This window comes from Colletotrichum truncatum, assembly GCF_014235925.2.
Source record: "Colletotrichum truncatum strain CMES1059 chromosome Unknown Contig_0008, whole genome shotgun sequence".
Classification (NCBI taxonomy): Eukaryota; Fungi; Ascomycota; class Sordariomycetes; order Glomerellales; family Glomerellaceae; genus Colletotrichum; species Colletotrichum truncatum.
Window position 1 is genome coordinate 1,588,769 of NW_027222405.1, and position 22,135 is coordinate 1,610,903.

At 53.3% G+C, this 22,135-nt stretch overlaps 5 protein-coding genes across 5 annotated transcripts; 1 reads left to right on the plus strand and 4 right to left on the minus strand.

The window, feature by feature from the left end:
• Positions 1-3,665: 3,665 nt before the first annotated feature.
• CTRU02_211929 (protein ssh-4) lies at positions 3,666-5,238 on the minus strand (the record flags this gene model as incomplete). Its single annotated transcript, XM_070205742.1, has 3 exons — positions 3,666-4,567; positions 4,617-4,922; positions 4,983-5,238. 3 exons carry the CDS (start codon positions 5,236-5,238, stop codon positions 3,666-3,668), a joined length of 1,464 nt encoding a protein of 487 aa, XP_070060555.1.
• A 5,039-nt stretch (positions 5,239-10,277) lies between these two features.
• Positions 10,278-12,521, minus strand: CTRU02_211930 (ubiquitin family protein; the record flags this gene model as incomplete). Its single annotated transcript, XM_036725582.1, has 2 exons — positions 10,278-12,176; positions 12,231-12,521. 2 exons carry the CDS (start codon positions 12,519-12,521, stop codon positions 10,278-10,280), a joined length of 2,190 nt encoding a protein of 729 aa, XP_036582787.1.
• Positions 12,522-13,965: 1,444 nt separating this feature from the next.
• Positions 13,966-15,553, plus strand: CTRU02_211931 (Phosphatidylserine decarboxylase proenzyme 1, mitochondrial; the record flags this gene model as incomplete). The annotated part of the gene is made up of 2 exons (XM_036725583.1): positions 13,966-14,384; positions 14,458-15,553. The coding sequence occupies 2 exons, from the start codon at positions 13,966-13,968 to the stop codon at positions 15,551-15,553; spliced, it is 1,515 nt and encodes a 504-aa protein (XP_036582788.1).
• Positions 15,554-15,956: 403 nt separating this feature from the next.
• Positions 15,957-16,670, minus strand: CTRU02_211932 (nitroreductase; the record flags this gene model as incomplete). Its single annotated transcript, XM_036725584.1, has 1 exon — positions 15,957-16,670. The coding sequence occupies one exon, from the start codon at positions 16,668-16,670 to the stop codon at positions 15,957-15,959; it is 714 nt and encodes a 237-aa protein (XP_036582789.1).
• A 2,662-nt stretch (positions 16,671-19,332) lies between these two features.
• Positions 19,333-21,186, minus strand: CTRU02_211933 (FAD binding domain-containing protein; the record flags this gene model as incomplete). Its single annotated transcript, XM_036725585.1, has 1 exon — positions 19,333-21,186. One exon carries the CDS (start codon positions 21,184-21,186, stop codon positions 19,333-19,335), a length of 1,854 nt encoding a protein of 617 aa, XP_036582790.1.
• Between the last annotated feature and the right edge of the window lie 949 nt (positions 21,187-22,135).

Sequence of the window (22,135 nt, forward strand, 5' to 3'; positions counted from 1 at the left end):
ACATCGACGCCTAGTCTATGGGGGCCTACCTTACACCCTGATACACAATGCCTAAGTCTTGATGCGGTCAAACTTCCGCTAAGAAGGCCCAACCATTTGCCACTGTTGCCCTGCACGCTGTCCCCAGAACTCTCGCTAGTGTTTGATGGGCGTGACGGACAGCCCGGTGAGAATCCGCAGTGGCGTGGATATCTCTTCGCCTTCTCGCGTCTGGCCTGTTCAGGAGAAGCGCACTGTTAGAGTTACGAGCCACTTACGGATGATCAAGTAATTGCTCCGGCAATGCAGCTGCAGCCTCACGGGACGCCAACTCAAATTCAATCTGCCTAGATCGCGTGAGTTTGAGAATGTACGTTTGTGTGAATGACTGACATACCCCTACCCCTCGTCACATATCGAGGCTGGAGCACTCGCCGGTTGCTGAGGCTTACAGTCGGGTTGCGGTGTGGCGCATGACTAGTGCCACTTACTGGCTATCGCTCCAACCATGCCGTTGACACCGCCACAAGAAGTCTGGAAGCGTGCCAATTATCGGACAAGTATACTTTGCCCTGAGACGACCCAACTTTAAGCTAATCTGAAGAAGCAACGATGTCGTTGTAAACTGGCGCATAACCACAGGGCCTGAGTCAGGCGTCAACGTTGACAGCCAAGCCTTTGCCGCCGCCGCGGGCATCCGAGACTCTGGATTGGGGACAGCCAGCATCATCCATCCATTGGCGCGAGCAAAGACGATGAAAGGCTTGGCCAATTCTAGTATCGGCACATCCCGTCCGTTTGTGCAGAAACACGGCAGCGGCGATGAACCCGGTAGAATGCATACGCAAGCCCAAGAGGCGGTGGTCGCTCCTTCCCTTCGGTCGATATCGGATTAACCCCTTCAACTACCAAAGTAGACCTTGCATGCACATCCAAGATTCTGGGCCGTGAGGGCTGAGTCGGACAGACGGGATTTGGGAAAAGTAAGTCTCCTGTCTCCTTGCCGAGTGTTGAGGCTTGGTTGATGCGAAACTCTACGAGATTGCCGCCGGAGCGAGGGGCAGCGTGGCGGTAGGTGAGTCCCTCATGTCTGCAATGCTTCTTCAAGCGAGTCCGGACCGCGGAATTCCGTCGGCAAAACAGTCAGCAACTCGCTTCTTTGAGGAAGCGCATATAGTCGTGGTCAGAAGGATCAAAGGAACCAGTAAGCGCAAAATTCGTTGTGGCTTCGTCAAGCCATCCCGGCAGGCGGCCGTCGGCTGTCAGTGAGATTAGGATCAGCGTTCGCATTGAAGCTTGCAACCGTGAGTTTGCTCAAGTGCTCAAGCCAGAAGTAAGTGTGTGTCGCTGAATGACCCCGCACCGAGTTGCCCCGCTACCTTGGAAGGATGTCGGGTTTGGCACGAGCTGGAACCTGGAAACACAACATAGGCATCTAACCGAGCAGGTTTCGCAACAATAGCTCAAATCCCCGATGGCACAATTGGCTAGCGCGTCAGACTGTTAATCTGGAGGTTGGTGGTTCGAGCCCACCTCGGGGAGATTCAAGTGGTTAAATTCCACACTCTGATTGAGCACTTACTTTTTGCCTTTTGTCGCTCTCCCAAATGCTCAAAATGGTGGACTTTGAAATACATGCTCGTTCCTTATCTCATGGTCCTAAACTACCGGCCAGATATCGACTCCATTACATTACCCAGATTCACATCACGATGAAGCCTGATCTGCCGCGAAATGCTTTATGAGCAATGGTGACGAAGTATAGCTGTCTTGGTATGCATGTAGTCACGACCCGTAATGTTTTCTTTGGAGTAGGAGACATAATAGACTTGACGGAACAGACTTTCCAAATAATAGAGGCACGAAGCACTGATGGCTTGCCAGCTTTGGCCAGCCGGCTTGGATGGTTATAGTGACGACCTCTTGGGCCGGAGATGCCGTAATATATCTAAATTTCAGCCCCCGCAACTGTAAAGGCCGTTGACTTCTTTTCGACGAAGCATAACGAAAGCGAGATTTCCCGGGTTCGGCTCTCGTACGTGGGTTATGTCTATTGGTAGACGGTTTGCTTTACGGTATCATAGATATTTAGTGTCGAAAACATGTTCTCAAGGGATTCAACTACTGTTTAATCCTTCTGGCTTAGACGAATATGTCGTAGAGAAACGCCCTGACGTGCCGCTTTCACTTTCCCGAAGCCAGATAGATGCGCAGCACAGCGTGAAGAGTCAGATCGGAACGCCATTGCCAGTCAGCAGCCGTTGACCAGCTCTGACTGAGTACTCACATCCGCGAAGAAGCATGGCCGGGATTAGGGTCAAGCTTACGCCCCGTTTCTCCCAGTGTATAGCATGAGACGGTGTCCTAAGATTATCCGTGGGGGAAAACAGGTCGTCGTCTGATTGCATCAATTTCTCGAGGCCAAGGTATTCGGGAGCACCTTGATGTACACCCGTTTTCCAAAATTACACACACACACACACACTCAGTGGAGAAGGAACCAGTAGCCGGGGACTCGTTCCATGTAGAAGTGACTTCTGACACGGGTCAGAAAGAATAGACTGCGAACGAATTGCCACTGCCTGGGGCAAAACAAATATTAGGATTGCATGGCTCGCCGCACTGCTTGGGTTGTCCAGGACACCACAGCCAAAAAGAAACCACTTCGCTCGGTATTTGCTCTTCCACCCTATTTCCATTGTCCATCGTTCATCTATGAGGGCTGTAAGTAATTCCTAACGTCACTCACGTTTACAAGTCAGAGACACAATGAAAACGTGAAAACGACACCATAAAATTGATCCGCCTTGGGCCGCTTTACAGATTCGAGCATTTGTAGACGTACGAGCTTGATAATGATTCTAAGCAGACGAGCGAAACACATGGCTGTGACAGAACTAGATACACCAATATGTTCATGATCAAATCATCGCTTCGTCCGTGGTCTCAGTTAAGATGAACGAATTTCACAGGCAGGCATAGGAGCTGAGGATCGACGCTTCATGTAAGAATCCCCCCTTGCCCGCGCTTGCAAATAGCAGCATTTTCATGTCATAGATCGTTCAACTGGTACTCCCAAGGCTTGCTAGATAACTTCGCCAACAATCGACTGGAGAATCCCAGCTGCCGTGGCCGGGCCCTTAACATCCATTTGTCTCACATCTTCGCTTCTGGTTCGTTGATGGAAACGGACGACAACACTAGTATAATGATGCAGATGTCTGTGTACATGTATCGTCCGCACCTTGGCTGAAGACACTCCCGAGACTCCTACTTTTGATCTTCATACAATCGGAGTGGAACAGAGGGTGAGACTAACGCACCAATCTGAACAAAAGAGAGTAGATACGTCAATTCGACGACGGCAGGTCCAAAGGTATCATGACGCTCACGGCCGGACCAACTTCATGATGGCCCCTTCCCTTACCCGGTATTCCCTTTCAATTAACAAGAAAAAAAGAAAAAGAAAAAACAGAGCACAAGCAGCAGCCCGTTCTATTCCAAAATGCCAAACTCCAAAATCGCCAGGCTCGGCAGGCCGAGCCTCATTATAACGGCCTAGAACCGCTTTCCCACAACTCCGTACCCCGGCAACTGTGGGCGGTGCCGCAGAGTCGGTGCCGCCTCGGCTATTGCAATGCCTCCGAGGGTTTGGTATCATGTCGTCTTGCCCAGCAGACTAAAAATCATTGCGCACTCTGCGACCTCGAACGGTTGCCTTGTCGGTTGGACCGAGGAGTACTGTTTCCCTCCCGTCCTGCACCGGCTCGCACCGCATCGGTGTAACTAGGTATAGGAGGATGTGAAGGACCCGCCGCCGCCGCCGATGCGCCTCGGCTCCGGTTGAGCACCCGAATGAGAGGCGTATCCTCGCTATCCGTACTATTTCGACGGCTTCCGGCCTCCGAGGCATCGGGGCTCGTGTACTCTGGGGGAGGATTCAGTGCGTCTTGAAGCCCAAGGCCTACAACGCTTTCGCCTTCGCGTCCGGCGTTGCTGCCGCTCGGCTCGCCGCCCTCATCGCTGGACGCGAAGTGCGTCAAGGAGATGTCAGTCGGGCTTCTCACGGGACCGGGGCTCCTCGGTGGTAGTACTCTGAAGTTTCCGCTTCTTGTGCGTCCGTGCTGAGGTCCCAACCCAGCTTGCGAGTACGATTGCGACTGCGAGTGTCCCCGCTGCTGCGTCGTACTGCCTGTGTATCCGTCTTTGCGTCCGGCCTCTAGCAAGATGTCGCCCTGCTCGGAGCCGTACGGCGGCGGAGGGGCGAGGCTGCCAGTCATAGGAGCGAGTCCCCACTTCTTAACATTGGCCTCGATGAAGACGAACCCGGCCTGGCCGAAATTGACGTGAATGATGCATGGACCGTTGGCACCGACGGCAGGGAAGAAGTTTTGTGACTTGACACCGTGAACGACATCCTCCAGCTTCTTACCGTTGCGAGTGAAGAAAATGGTGCCTGTTCGGGGGCGGTAGCCGACGCCAATGACGTCGCCCTGGACGTACTGGGGGGCGTAAGGCGTGCCAGTAAAGGGCTGGTTGCAGCGGCGCTGGCCGGTCGAGAGATATGCAGCAGAGTGTTTATGAAAGCCTGGACGGGTTAGAATTGGGGGCGTAAAGTGATCAAGAAGGGAACGAACCTGGTAGTCTGAACAAGGGATACGGCTTGGTAGCCATGCCGATACTGATCAATGTGTTTTCTGGCTTGTCGTAGATCTTTGCCTCCCAGTAGTAAACCTCGTTTTGTTTGGGCACAGGCAGGTTGCTCATGACAGTACATTCCGAGTCGAAGAACTCAATTTCGGTGCGGGCTTCGACGAAGCAGTTGGCGATTTCCAGCTCCGGCTCAAACTCCCAGGCAGAGACGCCCTTTTCTTGGATGGCGAGGTATTGTGACAAGGATATGTCGGTCTGTACGGACTCGGGCGGGTTGGCGTTAATGAATGCTATACGATCAGTTAGTCGGGTGGTCTCCCATAGGTCTGCGGGAGACGACGGTAGCCTACCCTTTGCTCTCAAGTATTCAGTCCGTTGCATGTCATCCATAGACTCGAGTGCTTCGGCCTCCTCTCTTGCAAAGGCCTGCTCATCGTCATACTCGCCGGGACGTCCGATGCGATCGAGGAAGATGCGGCCGCTGGCGGTGTATCTGAAGAAGTATATGACGAGAAAGATGACAGCGATAAGGACGGCCGAGCCAAAGGAGGACAGCAGTCCGATGACGACGCCATTCAGGGTTGGTGACGGAGTTGTCGGGGCCATGATGGGCAGGCGGCGACGGTCGTCGATTCAATCCGGTCGGTCGGTTGGAGTAGTGGTGAGATCGGTCGATCGAAATGAGGGACGGCTGGCGTCACCGCCGCGAAAGCAGCATTCGGGGGTGGTTTCGACACGACTAGAACGGAGTGAAGCAAAGGAGGCGATAACAGAAACAGGCGATGGTTGGAAGAAAAGAAGGAAAGTCAACGTCGACGGACGAGACGATGCGAAGGGCGAAGGCGAAGGGAAGGTTCGAGATTAACGAAAATTGAATTGGGAGGATCGTTTCTGGTCGGGAGAGTAGGTAGTGTCAGACGAGCGTTATCGACGCCTTTGTCGTCGGGGTAGTTGTTAGGTGCGGCGCTACTACCAGGGCACCTTGAGTATGGTGCGTGCAGCAGTGCTGATGGTGGTGTAGGTGCGGTGCAGTGTGCAGTGCGGGCGGGTGGTTGCCACAGGCTCCGACTGACCCAAGTCGCAGGTTGATGGGGCCTGGGTTACTCTTGTTTGCGGCGGGTCCTCAGCTGAGCTCCGGGGGGTAGGGGTAAGGGGGGAGGGATTCTAGGTGCTGTGCGGCGCAGTGGCACTATCCCGTATCCTTGGACAAGGTCGAAGGCGGGCCTGGACGGGTATCGGTTGATGTATGCTATGCAGAATGGTGTACAAAAATTCGTAGATGGGACGAATCAAGGACGCTGCAAGGGACAAGGGAGGCGATTACGAAAACCGATCGTCTGGGTTGTTGATGTTGATGTTGATGTTGATGCTGAGTGTTGTTGGTTGGGGAAGAGAAAATGTAAGAGAGAAAGAGGAAAGGGAGGATGAGAGAGCAACAATGATGACAAGGTGAAAAAAGAAGAAAAAAAAAGGAAGAAACAAGGCAGCAACGACAAATCAAGCAAGGGCCTGGGGAACGTTGCAGGACTCTCGAATCAATCGATGGGGAAGGCGTGGCATAGTCGAGAAATGGCTTGAGGAAGAAAACGGAGATAACGGTAGACGAAGAAGGACGCTGAAAGAAAGTAGTCGTCGTCGTCTTCGTCGTGGTCAGATTCGCAGGCATTGGCAATGACAGAAAAGACCCAGCCAAAATCCAGAAAAGGGTAAAAGAAGGACGGCGGCGACGGGCAGCGGTGGTAGACCTGGCGAATAGGTTCCCTGTGCATCCGCAAGGTGTACTTGGGCACCAGGGGCCAGGGTACAAGGTTCTTGGCGGGAATTTGATAGTGACAAGCACTCGTCCTGAGTGGCGCATTCTAACAAGTGGCGGGGATATTCCCGTACTGCGGAGACGCCGCGCCCAGTCGTTGCCGGTCACCCTGCCTAGTTCTAGGCGTGGATGACGCCGACTGACGGGTCCCAGCCTTTCTTTCCCAAGGCCCGCGCAGCACGCGGTAGGCTGGCAACGGTACCTTGGAATGCTGCAAGCGTACCGCGAACAGCAAGGTACCACCGATGACCAAACCAACTTGGAGTGGGGAGTGGTTATCAGGTTCCTGCACTCGAGCGAGCATACATACTGCTAACCCACCCAAAGAGCCCGGTAGACCTGTACACTAGCAATGACCGCCGGAATCTGCGCACTCATCTTCCCCCTTCCGTGTCTGTGGAAGCGCCGGAGATGTATGGGCGGGCAGAAAGAGAGAGGAGACTGAGGGGGGGAGTGACGAAATCAGTCAACCGGTCCAACATGTAGTGTGTCACTCCGTCTGGTTCCGAAGTGTCAAGCGACCCTGGCGAGGTAGTATTCCTGCTTGTCTCTCTTGTTTTTTTACCCCCCCCTTGTACCCGATTCTCTTTCCTCGCGTGCCACATCCATTACATTTCACTAACTAGTACTCTTCTCGTAGTGACATTAGTAGGCCATAGAACAATAGTTGCCCCTCCTCACTCACCATCCTCTCCCCTCGCTCTCGGCTTCCCCTGCTGCAGATCGAATCCAGTCCATCTCCATTGTTGTGAAATTTTACTAGGATATTTGGACCTTGTTCTGCAAAGCCAACCCTAAGCCACCTCTCCAGGTCCGTCGATCAAGCCCTCGGAAGCCCCCTCCCCCCATCCAGCCATAGCAGGACCGCTAGCAGGCGGCTCCAGGCCACCAGCACAGAGAGACACAGTAAAGGGTTCCCCACGGCGTCGAACGCATAAACACCGCCCGGGCGGTTAAGCCTAAGCCATGGGCCAAGGCAAGGACCAAGGGCCAAGGGGCCGGCCATCTGGAGGGGGAATCCTCCCCCAAAAGCGAATCAAGGAGTTGTCAGGGTGGCTGGCAGCCCTGGCGCAACCCACTAGTTTCAACAGATTCGCATTGGGTTTCATGCTCTGCTTGTCTTTGTGCCTTTTTGTTCCTGCAGAGTTCCCTCGTCGTCTCGAAGCAGCCCGTGCTTAGCCGCATCCCTTTTGGTCCCCCAAAATAACAATAAAGTTGGTAGCGGTTTATTCTTCGTTTTTCTTTTCTTTTTTTTGCATTGGTACTTTTGGTGGCCCAGTAAAAATTCGATCCTTCCTCGACTAAAAATTTTTTTGGGCTGGATGAGTCTTTGTACACAATAGTTGCTCTCTTTGTTCTCGTCAGGGACAAGCACGCCTGGCAATTGTTGGAGCCCTCTCGACTGGTCTCCTTGTCCACATTGTCCAGTGAAGCTCCCCCTAATTTCATGCATCATTGCCAGGAACGTTATGCAACGGCCTGGATAGAGAATTCCATTACCCACATCTCCATCGCAACCGCCTGGCAGGCCCCAGGATCGACATAGTCCGAGCTACCACCTCCTTCCGTGTTGTTTCCCCCCCCCCTTCCCACCCCATTCCACGTCCGTGTTCGGGTCCGGGCTCTTCTTGCACTTTACTTTTTTGGGGGTGTAGGATCCTTTTGAGCGTCCGCCAAAAGACCGCGTCAGTGCCCTCATCAAGCCCAACCACCGTAAGACCACACGGTTTACTGTCAAGGTGTCAAACCCGAAGACGGCGCCCGAAATCGCGCACAGTCGCTATTTTCGGGGCAGCGGCACCAACTGTGATGCTACCTTTATAATTTTCGCGAGGTCCCCGCCCGCAAGGCGCCCCTGCATTCCCACCTTACGGGAGATCGTCGGCCGGCATTGGTGCTCCACTCCGGGGCCGGTCCTTTCGGGCTGCTGGGGCTCGGTATGATTTCGGTGATGGTGATACACTACGTCAACCCGCAACGGGCCATGAAGTTTGATGCCTCCCAATATACGTCGTGGATCTTGGCATGTTTTCTAGGTTCTGTACATGAGAACCACTGCCAAAACTATTTGCTTCATCTCTGAATCACCATGTCACACACATACACACGATTTGCTCCTGGTCAGCCAGTCAACGATTTTCTGTGACCGTTTCAGGGACTCAGCGACTCACTGCATCTCAGAGCACTCCAGAGTCACCATCACTAGGCGAGTATTTGGGATCCTCATCGTGTCACCCAAACCATCCATGCCTCTCTGACCATTATATGCTTTCTCCGATTCACCACATCAACCGATTCACGGCCCCCATAAAAAGTCTATAAACTCTGAAAGCTATCTCCGTTGATTCCACAACCAAGAAACTATGCCTCCTAGAAAAAGAAATATCACTCTTTTCCCTAAGCACTGTTTCTTTACAACTTGGATTCATCTTCACCTCACATCACGAGATGCAGAAACACGAACCCTCCACGGTCTCGCAACCCCCCGTACACGAACGCCCAACTTGTAGACATCATCTACGTGGGACCTGTACCATGGGAAACGACTGTAGGTTCCCTCACCGCGGCGCTAGCGGACACAACATTTGCAGGCATTTCCTCGCCAACAGATGCTGGTCCGCTCCCGGCCAATGCAGGTTCTCTCATCAAGTATCCAGTAACCTGGCTGCAGGTTATCCGGTAGCCTCAGTGCTTAGCCCTGTCTCTCTTTCTACAACCAGCAGTATCAGTCAATCATCTCATGAGTACTACCCTTGGCAGGCGGTCGTGTACCCTGGTATGATTGGCATGTACAACTTGCCTGAGTGCCAGCCTCTTTCACCCCCCTTGGTATACGATCCGCACACAGACTATCGACCTGGGCCGGTTTACGTTCATCCGAACAACAACAAGAAAATACCATGCCTGCGTTTGAATATTACAAACCGGTGTTACTTGGGGGATTCTTGTGAATTCGATCACAGCGAGTACCTCAGCAAGCGCTACAGCCAACTTTGTCGCTATGGTGAGAAGTGCGAGAGCAGAGGAAAGGGCTGTCGCTATCGTCATGCAATGAACGAAACCGAGAAAAAGAAAAGCATGGGTTGATTCAGACTCCATTCCGACTGTAAATGAAGAGGCAGACATCCTAACGCCAACTTTTGTACATGTGTGATCGACTTAAAGAACGGGTTGCCATGAAACTGAAAGGGACAGCTCTCTTAAACCAAATGAAGAAATTAAGAGGAACAAGCCGCATCAATTTCCGTCGCGTCACATGCGGTGACACCGACGCGCGAGCCCTTCCACAAGTCAAAAGCGAAACAGAGAGGAAGCCCATAGGATGGCTACATACATCCAATCACATATTGCTCTGTTCCACCGCCGGGCTTGGGTCTTCTATGCTTGCCTTTTCTTTCAACAGGGGTGAAAGCCTGGAGAGTCCAAAACTCCCCGCCTCTCAGGGCATCACGTAAAAGGATGGTGACGGGGGATAAAATATATAAATGAAAATGACTTTAAAAAGAGAAACGAAAGGCGTCGCTAACAAACGTGTAGAAAATCCACCATGGGCCAAGCACCTTCGCGACCCAGTATTAGGGGATAGTACTAGGGGTGCAGACGCACCAAAAACGTTGAGTGATTGGGCTGTTGAGCTAGCCTAAAGCTGCTACCACAAGTAGAAACAAGAGAAAATATATGGTTTGGACAAAGAAGAAAACTTGATGATGATCTAATAAGATGCATGTGTCGATTTCTGATGCCAACGCTCTACACCCGACTCCATACGAAAGGGACGCTCAAGGCGTCCGCTGGGTAACCGGTATTTTACAACACCAACTTATCTTATTCCTCACAGCACTACTAACGGCTGCTGCTGCTGCTCCTCCTCCCGTATCTGTTCGCCATGCGCCTCCTGTGTCTCATTGGCATGATCCTCCGTCTCGTTGCGTCCTGCACTCCCAGTCGCCTCGTCGTTTTGTCCTTCCGTGTTCTCGGCGTTTGCAGCCTCCGCAGCCGCAGCCGCGGCCGCGGCTGCCTCTGCCTCCTCTCGTCGTTGACGCTCAGCCCGAGCCTCAGCCTCAAGGTGGGCAATGTGACGCTCCGCTACACCTGGCGCGATACTGGCAAGGAAGAGAAGGCCAGCTCTCTCAAGCCGCCGTACCTGATCCATCAGCCAGTTAGCGTTGTTGTGCCTGCGCTGATCAACCAATCTGGCAGCGGCGCGCACTGGATCAGGTTGACCGTTGGCTCCAATTACGGCCTGATCCTCCCTTGGTCGCACAGGGTTGTTAGGATTGTTCGGGGCGACCAGGGGGATCAGATTCTCCATATGACGCCTGACCGGTCCCACAGCTTGGTCGAAAACATTGTTAAGCAGTCCTGTATTCAAGACGAATATACTGACAGCAATGAATATGACAGTGAACCATCTAGACCAGCTCGCGTTGGGCGAGGTAAACCACCAAACGAATAAGCCAAGTCTAACCACTAGCCAAAAGTGCGGCCATAGCAGCGCAATTAACGGAGCGATGCCTGGGTTGTTAGGATGAGCTGGCACGGCCACGACAGGCGGCTGCCCAGGAGGTTGTTGCGCATCTGGTTGTGGCGCTGCCTGAGCAGGTTCAGCTGGGTGTACAGGCTGTTGCTCTTCTTGTGGTGCCGGAGGTGTAACAAAAGGTCCAGGCCATGCAACGTGCTGCTGGCGACCTCTCATCCTAGCCAGAGCCGATGCTGTCTGATGGAGTGCAGCAGAGGTTTGATAAGGTATTCTAACGCTAGGCGTGTAGTATGCCTCGGAATTGTTGTTGTTAAACAAAAGAGCACGTGGCCCCTGGGGTGAGTTCAAAACGTAAACGTCAGGTCCGTTTGATGCCTGCCGTTGTATATTTACAGAATGTCCGCTGCCACCGCTAACTGAGCGTGCAGTAGGATCGGGTGTGGCTCTTCTGCTGCTGGCCCTTGAGCCTTGCGTCGGGTAGTATGGGGTGGTGACGCCAACGGACGAGCCATTAGCAAGAGACGCTCCCGAGGCACTTCTTTGCATGGCGTTCGTCATTGCAAGAGTTGCTTGGCCAGCATCGGCACTTCTCAAGATGTTCTGCACATCCACCGCCGATAGCGGCGCTGTGCCCCCCTGGCCTCCCGGCTGGTTAACATTCAATGAGCCCCCAGTGAGCGTCTCATTGACAGCCATACGGTAGGGCTGGCCGTTTGGCAAGACGAATTCCCTAATGTACGTGTGCGTCTCTGGGTTCGCGGGGCTAACCCTTCCGCGCGTAGGATCTGCGGGATTCACCGGCGCGGCAGGATCACCGATGCCGTGAAGACCCAGAGCAGCTCTCATGGATTGGTTCTGGTTGATCTGCTGGTTGGCCATGGCTCTGTTCATGGCCTCACGTTGCAACCCGTTCATCCAAGCCGCCATGCTCTGGTGCTGTTGCGCCTGCATCTGCTGAATTTGTTGCAAAGACAGGTTTGAGGGTATCTGCGACGGCGTTGGGAACGGCAGGGGGTTCGACGTTGGGTGCAATGGAGTCCTCCTGGTGAAGGCTGCCGCTGTGGGCTGACTGCCATGGTGATGCACGTGGTGATGCTGGACGCCGGGGTTCACTGGGACGTGGAACTGGGCGACTGGTGGCGGCGCCGGACTCGTACCACGGGCAAGAGCCGGGGTCGGTGTTGTTGAGCGGTGCGTCTCCGCGACATCTCGAAGGACAAGGTGGATGGTTTGTTGGTCGGTGTTGCGAATCTAGCCATGTCAGCAAGCTCGCGATGTCAGCAAGGCGGGCGGATTTGGGCTTACGACTTCCTCGCCGATGATGTTCAGGAGAATGTCCCCGTCCTGCTGCAGGGGCCGTCCCCTGTAGATCAATCGTTGCTGGGCGTCGGTCGGCTTTAGAGGCAAAGCCTGGCGAATCTTCTCCTTGATCTGTCGAACAGTCGTGGAGGCTGGGAGATCCGGGAATACCAGGGGCCGGCTGGAGTTCGCAGCGGTTGATGGTGACAGGATCTGAAGGTTTACGGACAGGTGGTCGGAAGTGGCCTCTGGCGCTGGCGCAGGCTGCGCGGTCGAAGACGAGGCTTCAGAGGCCATATTGACGGCCTATCGGTCATGCCACGCAAAGCGCAGCGCACGGCAGCTTCTTCGAAATATCCGCGAGGGAAGGGAGGAGTTTGCTGGTGGTTACGGACGAGGACACGATGCTCATGTCACTGTGCCGTTGTTCCTGGAAATTTAGGACATGTGTTGCCCTTCGACTGCAGGCTGTAGCTCAGGTACCAGACCCGCCCGGCTTCACTAAAACGTGGATACGTACCCAGTCCCTGGGCTCCGGGAAGCCCGACCCATGCAGGCTGTCCCAATTGGGATGAGAACCAGCTTATGTAAGATTGAGTGGATGTATCCGTACTAGTATTTTGTAGAACCCAGCCAATTGCCATTCCCAACTGCTCATAGATGAGAATCGTCCCGACGCAGTCTTGGCCGTAAAGGCTGTAGAAACCATGTCTCGTTTTGTTGCTATAAATAATATCCTTTTCGGGTGAAAACCTCTCTCAGTTTCACACTCTTCTCGTTGAACACTCTTCTAGTAGGGCCATTTGCGTTTACGAACCCTCGCCTTATCATCAGACGATTTGGCTTTCTTCGTTGCTTAAGCTCTCTCCCTTTGCCATTGCGCATATTGTCAACATGATGTCCTTCAATCCGGCTGGTGTTTGTTAGACAAAAAAGCCGAATATTAGCTGACTTACTGGACTAATGGTAATTTCTTGGGTAGTTTCCATGTTTCTGACGTATGCTGGCGGTTTCTAGCAAGTCTCATTCTATCTTTAAATATTTAGTGCAGATGAGGCTCTAGATACCAAGTCTTTCAATTTATGCCACAGAATTATGCCGCCGATGTTTCGAAGAAATGAACGGCTTGGATTTAAGGGACTACAAAACAACCTCTTTTGAGGAAAGCCCATGGAGACAGCTATTTCGGTCTGTATTGTTGCCACTAAGTTGGGTGTTCTGCCCACAGAAGAGGGGTTTGGGCAACAGTTCTGCGATCCTCTTTCTCTGTAAATTAGAAAACAATAAGCCTCCAGTGAAGCATGGACAAGAGAGAAAAAAAGGGAGAAACTATGTTATGGGAACTAGGGAAAACAACCAGGGTACATGGTATGCTTTCCCTCCGCCCACCTGTGAGCTCATCCTAGTAATTGATCGAAATCCATCACAAGTTTGAATAAAAAAGCTACTATAGAAGAAAAATTGTACCCCTCGATGCCGTAGTTGATTCTGAAGTATATACCATTTGCGTTCCTCTGAGAGTATTGAGTGGCCCTCAAAGGCGTTAAGAAATGTCCGAAAACAGGCTAGCGTCCTGGCATGGTTTGTGCTGCGTCATCCCACACCTAGAGCTGGGCCTGCAAGATCTTATCGCAATATGTCTACTCGTTCTTTTCGCACCCGCCCAGCAATTGTCGATCCCGCGAACCCGGCAAAGCTCGTGGCTCGAATTACACGCGTTGATTGAGGTCCTCTACACATCATGGCCACGCTGTACGCTCGTCAGAGCCAGCTACGGGTCAACCTCCTCCACGGGCCCTTCTCCTCGTCCCGTTACTTCTCCCAGCAGTCCCAGCAGCGGCCGCGCTTCTCCTCCCGTCTACGATCCAAAGTGCAGTGGTACCAGATCCCCGTTGGCCTAGGCATAGGCTTCCTGGGCCTCGTTCAATTCTACAAGGTCTCGTCGCGTGAGCGCGATAACCCGGAGAGAAGCGAGGTCCAGGATGCGGCGCCCAAGAAGCGCGCAAAGATCAGGCCAGATGGTCCATGGCAGGTCCAGGTCATGTCTACGCTCCCATTGAAGGCCATGTCGAGAATTTGGGGTCGATTCAACGAATTGACCATCCCCTACTACCTTCGTGTTCCTGGTTTTAAGCTCTATTCGTGGATATTTGGTGTTAAGTTCGTCAGCTCTGTCTATTTTTTTTTATTCTCTTTTTTTCCCTAGCACCACAACTAACCGAAACTCGAATAGCCTGGACGAAGTCGCCGAGCCCGACCTCCACACGTACCCGAACCTCGCTTCCTTCTTCTACCGTCAACTTAAACCTGGTGCCCGTCCTCTTGACCCGAATTCAAACGCATTGTTGTCCCCGTCCGATGGCAAGATCCTGCAGTTTGGCCAGATCCAGGGTGGCGACATTGAGCAGGTCAAGGGCATGACATACAGCATCGACGCCCTCCTCGGCAAGAACACTCCTACTTCCAGCATTGCAAGCGGCTGGTCTACACCGCAAGAGGTTGAGGCTGCCAAGATTGGTGACCAGGATATCTCCCCCGATGAAGCGTTGGTGAAGACAGACGAGGAATTCGCCCGTGTCAACGGCATTTCCTACACTGTCCCCAGTTTGCTGTCTGGTGCTGCCATGTCTAAGCGGACTGGCTCTCTCAAGGACGAAGCTGCCGAGCCGCCCTCGCCGTCTGCCGTTTCCGAAGTTCGTGCCGACCTTGCCCTTGGTGAGAAACCTTGGTACGACTTGCTCTCCCCAGACAACAAGACCTCCTTATACTACGCCGTCATCTACCTCGCCCCTGGAGACTACCACCGCTTTCACTCTCCTACCAATTGGGTTGTTGAGCGCCGTCGCCACTTTGCCGGCGAGCTCTACAGCGTTTCTCCCTACCTCCAGCGTACCCTTCCTGGCCTTTTCACTCTAAATGAGCGTGTAGTTCTACTCGGTCGCTGGCGCTACGGCTTTTTCAGCTACGTCCCGGTCGGAGCTACCAATGTAGGCTCCATCAAGGTTAACTTTGACCGCGAGTTGCGCACCAACAGTTTGACTACCGACACCGCGGCTGATCGTGCCGCTGAGGAGGCTGCGAAGCGTGGTGAGCCGTACCTCGGTTTCGCGGAGGCCACCTATGCTTCTGCAAGCAGAATCCTTGGCGGCCATGCGCTGCGCAGAGGAGAGGAGATGGGTGGTTTCCAGCTTGGAAGCACTATTGTGCTGGTGTTTGAGGCGCCGACAGAGAGCAAGACGACGGAGGACAGGAGCGGTTGGAGATGGGCTGTTGAAAAGGGCCAGAAGGTCAGAATGGGACAGGCGTTAGGATACGTTGATGAAGAATAATCTTGTCTAGATAGGCATTGCCATGTACACATATAAGCGACAGAGTCAAAAGATACGGTTCATTTCCTCCCCCCCCCTTCTTTAGTTGGCCGCTATAACACCCGGAAGCACCCCAATGTTGCTTGGCGTCGAATGAAGAAACAGTACTTAGGAGCCGGATCCCTGCGCGTCGTCAGACGTCTATTTCAGCCACCATACTCTTTCTATTGGCTCACGGGAGGATGTACACAGAATTGACGATGGTAGCAGTAAATAGTATCATTCATTGCGTAAAATCATTAATTGCGCTAAATCTATTAAAAAAAAAAAAAAAAGCGGTCGCTCGTAACTCCGCCAAATGCTGATATATGTGCATCTCTCTCAACCCTCCAATTCTTCCTAACACACCACAAACTCTATGCATCTAAGAGCTGAAGGTCTTGAAGATCTCCTCAATAGGCTTGAACTCCTTGGGGCCAGCCTCGCCGGTCTTGCCACCGAAGACGAGCTGGGCGTTGAGCTTCCAGCTGGCGGGAACCTTCCACTCCGCAGCGACCTGCTGGTCGACGAGGGGGTTGTAGTGCTGGAGGTTGGCGCCAAGACCCTCGGCCTCAAGAGCGGTCCAGAGGGTGAACTGGAGCATGGCGTCGGACTGGTTGGCCCAGACGGGGAAGCGGTCGGCGTAGAGAGCGAACTTCTCCTGGAAAGTGTTGACGACATCCTGGTCCTCGAAGAAGAGGACGGTGCCGGCAGCACCCTTGAACATGGCCATTCTGCCGGCGGTGGCCTCCCACTGGTCGCCGGGGACGATGGCCTTGAGGACGCCGGTGGTGATGTCCCAAAACTTGTCGTGCTCAGCACCGTGGAGAACGACGACGCGGTTAGACTGGGAGTTGAAGGAGGAGGGGACGTGGGCAAGGGCGGTCTTGACGATCTCGTCGACACGCTCCTTGGAGATGGTGAGGTCCTTGGAGAGGGGGTAGTAGGTGCGGCGAGCCTTGATGGCGTCGAGGATAACGTTGGCGTTTCCGGACATTTTGGTAGTGGTAAAGGTTCTTAGTGGTGCTTTGGGGGCAGTGAAGAGAGGACGGGCGAGTCTGCGGGTTGCTTGAAAGGCTGTTCGAGTGATGGAAATCATGGTTCTTCTTTCGGGAACTAAGACTGGGCTGTATGGATGATTATATACTACGACAGTACGGGGAGAAGGCCACCTGTGTTCCTAAGCGTCTCGGAACCCCCATTAAAACACCCCACGTCAACAACCTAGAGCTACAACTTGGCTTCATGCGGGTCTTCAGCCATCCCGATTACCAGAAGGGGCCACAAGAGCAATTGGCGCTTGAGACTAGGAACCAGAAAGGTGCGGGCCGGCAGCTGAGCAAATGGTATGGTAATCAGGGGTTGGCTTACCAACACGGGTCGAGGTAGGTACCGAGGAAACCCAATGTCACAATGGTCAAGGCGGGGTGGAAGGCTAGGAAGCACATAGCGAAGAGGATGGAATCGATAACGTGCCCCTCCCATCAGAGATTGTACTTGTCTGGCGGTTGGGTACTCCGTAGTGTTCAATTCTATACGTGTAGAACACTGAAGAAGGACCCTTGCAATTTTTTTTTTCGCCGCTTAGCTGAAACAGGAAAGAAGAGCGGTGACAAAGCGGGCGGGTTCTAGTTGACATCATCCCTTTGGCGGGGTACCTCCCCGCCGGTGTGTAAAGTACGTTGACTTACTCGCCATTCTGGCGGTTGGACTAGCTTAGACATCACCGGCGACTTTGGCAAATCAATTCCCTCTTTTGTCATATTCTAATCGGAGCACGTCACATCTGAGATAGTACCTTGGATTTTGAGAGGAGATGAATGGCACGGTCGACCTGGACCGAGGTGGAAGAGACTGACTAGACCATGCAGAATTGCTGGCGCCTCGAAAATTCCAGAAACGCTCTCCCGTACCAGAATTCTCATCCTCCAACTGCCAGGGTGGTAAGAGAGACCTTCTCGAAATGGCCATCCACCCATCAATCAGCACTCGTCCCGAATATTCAGTTCCTTTGAACCCACCACCCAATGGCAGACCCTGCAGCTTTAGAAGCTGGCCTTATACCAAGGCTCCCCACTGCAGTCAGCACCCTAAACCCACCAGAGATGCAGTTGCTTGGTTGCTTCGGGGACCCTTCTCGATCATCGAACAATGGTGCCACAAAGTATGCCGAACTCTCGTATAGGCTCATGCGGAAAGTTGGTCACCTTAGCCTTGCAAGGCGACAACACATACATGTCTTTCGCCGCCCTCCCGCGCGGCTCGGGAATGTCAAAGCATCGACGGCGTCTTTGAATCATTTCTCAAGTCCACACCCTGCTTACATATCTGCTTACCACGCGCTCAGAGATGCAGATACACTACCAACAGCTTTGTGTGTTTCACACGGGCAACTCTCGGCAAACTCTCAACGAGCGCCATCGCCGAGCCCCGCGCGCGAGATCCTTTTCGTGCCAGTGGTCGATGACTAGCAGCTGAATAAGCCCACCCAACCCCTTGCCAGCGACCCGTTGCGACCCGTAACCGCGCGGGAGAATCCACCACCACCATCCTGTGCCAGGCTCTTTTTCGATGGCGCATCAATGGCGCAACCACGACGCTTGTCTCGGTCTGTGGCTTTGGGCAAATCCGGCCCCCCTTGCCATTATGTAATCGGAAGGCCCCAGAGTTTTTGAGCGGCGAGTCGACTTGGTAGAGTAGACCGACCCATCACCGGCCGCAAGGCTTGATGAGTGTGATTCCGACACGGAATTAGCTCCTACTTCCGGCGGAATTATATCGCCCCAGTATTTGCATCCGTCCTTGCACGCCGGCCATCATTGAGGTGCTGCTACTGGAACTGAACCCTAGGTCGGCAGCAACTCGTCCGCTTGTAGCCCGCCCCGGTCTCCTCCTCTATACACGGCCGTCATGCATAAGTAGGTAGCTGTCGGCACACGGAAGCCAAATAGCAAGCCGGCTGGGCCGTGTGGGACCTTCTCCGGTCATATGTATAAAGGAATAGTGCCTGAAACCCATTTAGATGCCCAAGCCCTTGGAACATTGATGATCATGAGAGGTTGGCTTGCATTACTGTTTGAAAGTTACTGCTATGAATGAAGTCCACACCAGGAGGATGTGCATTGACAGCATCACTGAGGCGGCCACAGGATCTTGACATGACATTGCAGAACTTGTCGTTCATCAGCCATGTTTTACACTAAACCAAGCATGAGTTCAGACCCATATGCCTTTTGCGACCAATATACACTGAACTACGACACCGTCGTCAACTACATGTGGATGGATATAAAAAAATAAATTCAACGCTTATTGATACTACATATGTACTTTGCGCTATCGGCAATCAACGCCTAGTTCAACGAACGCGTGCCAGTGGCCTAGGCCATCTTGAAATGCAAACCCATAGCCATGAATGCCGTGAAAATACCTGTCTGTCTCGCAACAGAACTACAAGTCTTTAATAAAAACAACAATTAAAAATAAAATAAAAACCAACCGAAAACGCCGTTCTAGAGCTTTTGCACATGATTTGCTTAGCCCCATGCGCTTTTATTTATTCTGTTCTTCCTCACCATGCGCGGCAAGATGCTTTAAACATCTTATGTCCGATAGCCGAAGTTACCCCCCGAGAAAGCCGAGTCTGCGGCACAGCAATGATCGACCGCGTCAGCAGCTAGCAACCATTTGATAAAATCACCGAGTCGGGTTCTTCGGGGCATGCGGCCTTATACCCGTGTATTAAAGAAGACGGCCCCGCGTTACCACGTCTCGGCGATATACTGGCCGGCCTCTTTCTTCAGTTCCCAGTACTTTTTGGCCTCCTCACGCTCGAGGTTGCCCTTCTGCATCGCCACATCAACGAGCGCCTCCTCGACGCCCTCACCCATGCCTCTGGAGCTTCCACAGACAAAGACACGACCATCGACAGCGTTGGCGATGTACCACACCAAGTCGGCTTGGTTGCGCACTTCCTCCTGGACGTAGCGACTCTCACCGCGACGGCTTTGCACGACACGCTTGACCTCATCCTCGTGCACACCCCACTCGCCGCTGTAGATTTCATCCACCAGGGAGTCACGAATGCCCTGGAGCACCCACACCTTGTTCGCACAGTTGGCCGTCTTCAAACGACGCTGCACAAAGCCTCTGAAAGGAGCAATGCCGACACCGGCGCCGATAAGAAGCATTGGGCCATCTGAGACAAACTGCTTGGCAAGGGGGTTGGCCATAAGACCCTTGAACATGGGAATGTAAACCTCGGGGTTCTCTCCGTTACGCTTAGCCTCAAGCCACCTCTGTGCCTGACGTTCAAAGAAGCCGGAGCCGATACCGGTCCGGAGACCGCGACGCCAGTCAGCGTCCTCATGAACCGTGACAGCAATCTCGATCAGCCGGTGAACCTTGCCATCACGTGTCTTGAAAGCATCGTGTGGATCGTTGGAGAGGGAGTAGAAACGGGGCATCAGGGGCTGAAGGACGGAGAGAAGCAGATCCAAAGGTGGATGCGAGCTGGGAAATGCGTTCAAGAGTTGCGACAGAGACACGTGAGGACCGGTGCGGAAGTCACAGAAGACACCCTGACCTTCGCCGGCGCACAGGTATGTCAATAACTTCTTCTCGTTGGGGTCTGCCGCGAACTCGGCCAAGATACGCAGGAGCTGCTTGGTGGGTGGGTATGACTGGATGTCAGAGCACCAGGTGAGCAAGTCCCGGCGAGTAGTGACCATCTCACGAGCTTGGTCGTCACCCCAGACCGTTGGCCATCGGCCGCGGGTAGTCTTCATGAGCACCGGCTTATCCCGGATGAACCGGGGAACCATGAGAGCGTCGAAGACGTCATCAACACAGGCCTTGTCATTGGGGGCCATGACTCCAATGGCACCACCGACTCTAAAATCCATATCCTCCTCGCCAGGATAGCTTGTAATGTCGAGATCGAAGTGATAAGTGCGCTTCTCGGCGCCGGGCTTGGTCAGCTCACGGGTCGAGTCGATGCGGGCGGCGTAAACATGGTAAGGCGGGTGCGGCTGCACAAACTTTGGCGGCTCTCTGGTGGTGTCAATGCCGTCGAGGGTGAAATCCCTCAACTTATCTTGAACAGTGGCGAGGTCCGTCTTTTCTTGAACATCGGCTCCCAGCGAGACGGCAGAGTCTGTAGGTGAAGGCTCGTTTGTGGAGCGCCGAGGTACCGGCTCGAAGAAAACAGTCTGTTCGGGCAGTTCGGCAATGTTTGTCAATGTCGTAGGGATCTCGCCAATCTTAAGAGCGAGGGACTTGTAGGCATCGTTATCAGGGAATGGGATGTCTTCATACTCGAGGCCCTCCTTCTTGGCACCCAGTTTCATGCAGCAACCGCCACCGCAACATCTCTGGATCAATTGAGCGGTCGACTCGCCCGTGATACGCTGGATGTCTGCTGGGCTCTGAGCAATAAGCCGTGTAGAAGCGCGTCGCCTGCGGGGCGGCTGAGGCTCATCTTCTTGGTCCTCTGACTCTTCTGAGTAGGTTAAAGAAGGGGCGGCTGAGGGAGTGTTAGGCTCCTCAGGAATGCAATTGCCCGTAGACCCAAGTAAGGTCGAAGCCATGGCAGTTGTCGCCATTGTGCTGTGCATTGCGGATATGTGGTTGTTGTTTCCTTGGAGGATAGAATGATGAACTACGCGATTGTAGTGGATGACAGGGGGGTTCGAGATTTTCGCGTAAAGGATGGCGTAAAGTGGTCGTGAGTGGTGGTAGGATCGGGAGGCGAATAGTCAGTAGTTATTTAGCATGCTGAGGCAGAACAAGCACGGATACTGTGTCGTTGGTGTGGTGGCTGACTGAAACCGGCGGTGGGAATTCTCGATCAGATAACTTTTGATCAGATAAGCGGCGGCTCGTGGTTACATCAGCGGAGGGAAGGAAAAGAAAAGAAGGGTGCACACTTTTTAGGGAGAGGAGAAGGGGGAAGAAGAAGGAAACGGGAACCAGGATCAGATGTAATGTTTTCAGAACGTGGAGGCCGATGAGGTAAAAATGGAGGAGGAACTAACCAGGCTTGGAAAAGAAAGGTCCCAAGGTTTGTCGATCTTGAGCCGAGGATTAGTACCGCGTAATTTTTTTTCTTATTCTTATTTTTGTCACCCTCGTCAATGAGTAGCAGAAGAGGTCACTGAGGCAGGGATTATTTCGGTTGGGGGATTCGGATTGCATGCAATGCAGGACATGGCACGGCAAAGCAAGGCGATGGCAACGTCGAGCCGACGGACATGGGCGCAATTCCAGAGGGGAAAATTGAGGAAAAATGACAATCAAATGTCTCCGTTTTTGGGTCGACAGGGGGGATCCATTGAAGCACGGTTAGGTCTCGCCGCCACCGGCCGGGTCCATTTCTTACTGTCGTGGTACCGCAGCCGGACAGTGAGAGGAAGAGCATATTCACTGTCTATCCTTAAGGGTATCACTGGGTGTCTTTCAGTTAACTTTCAGCGTCCTCACTGCTGAAATGCTCTGTTCCAGACGAGGCTTGGCAGTCGGGGTGGACCGCCGGGTTGGGCTTGGCCCACATATGCTCGCCTGTGC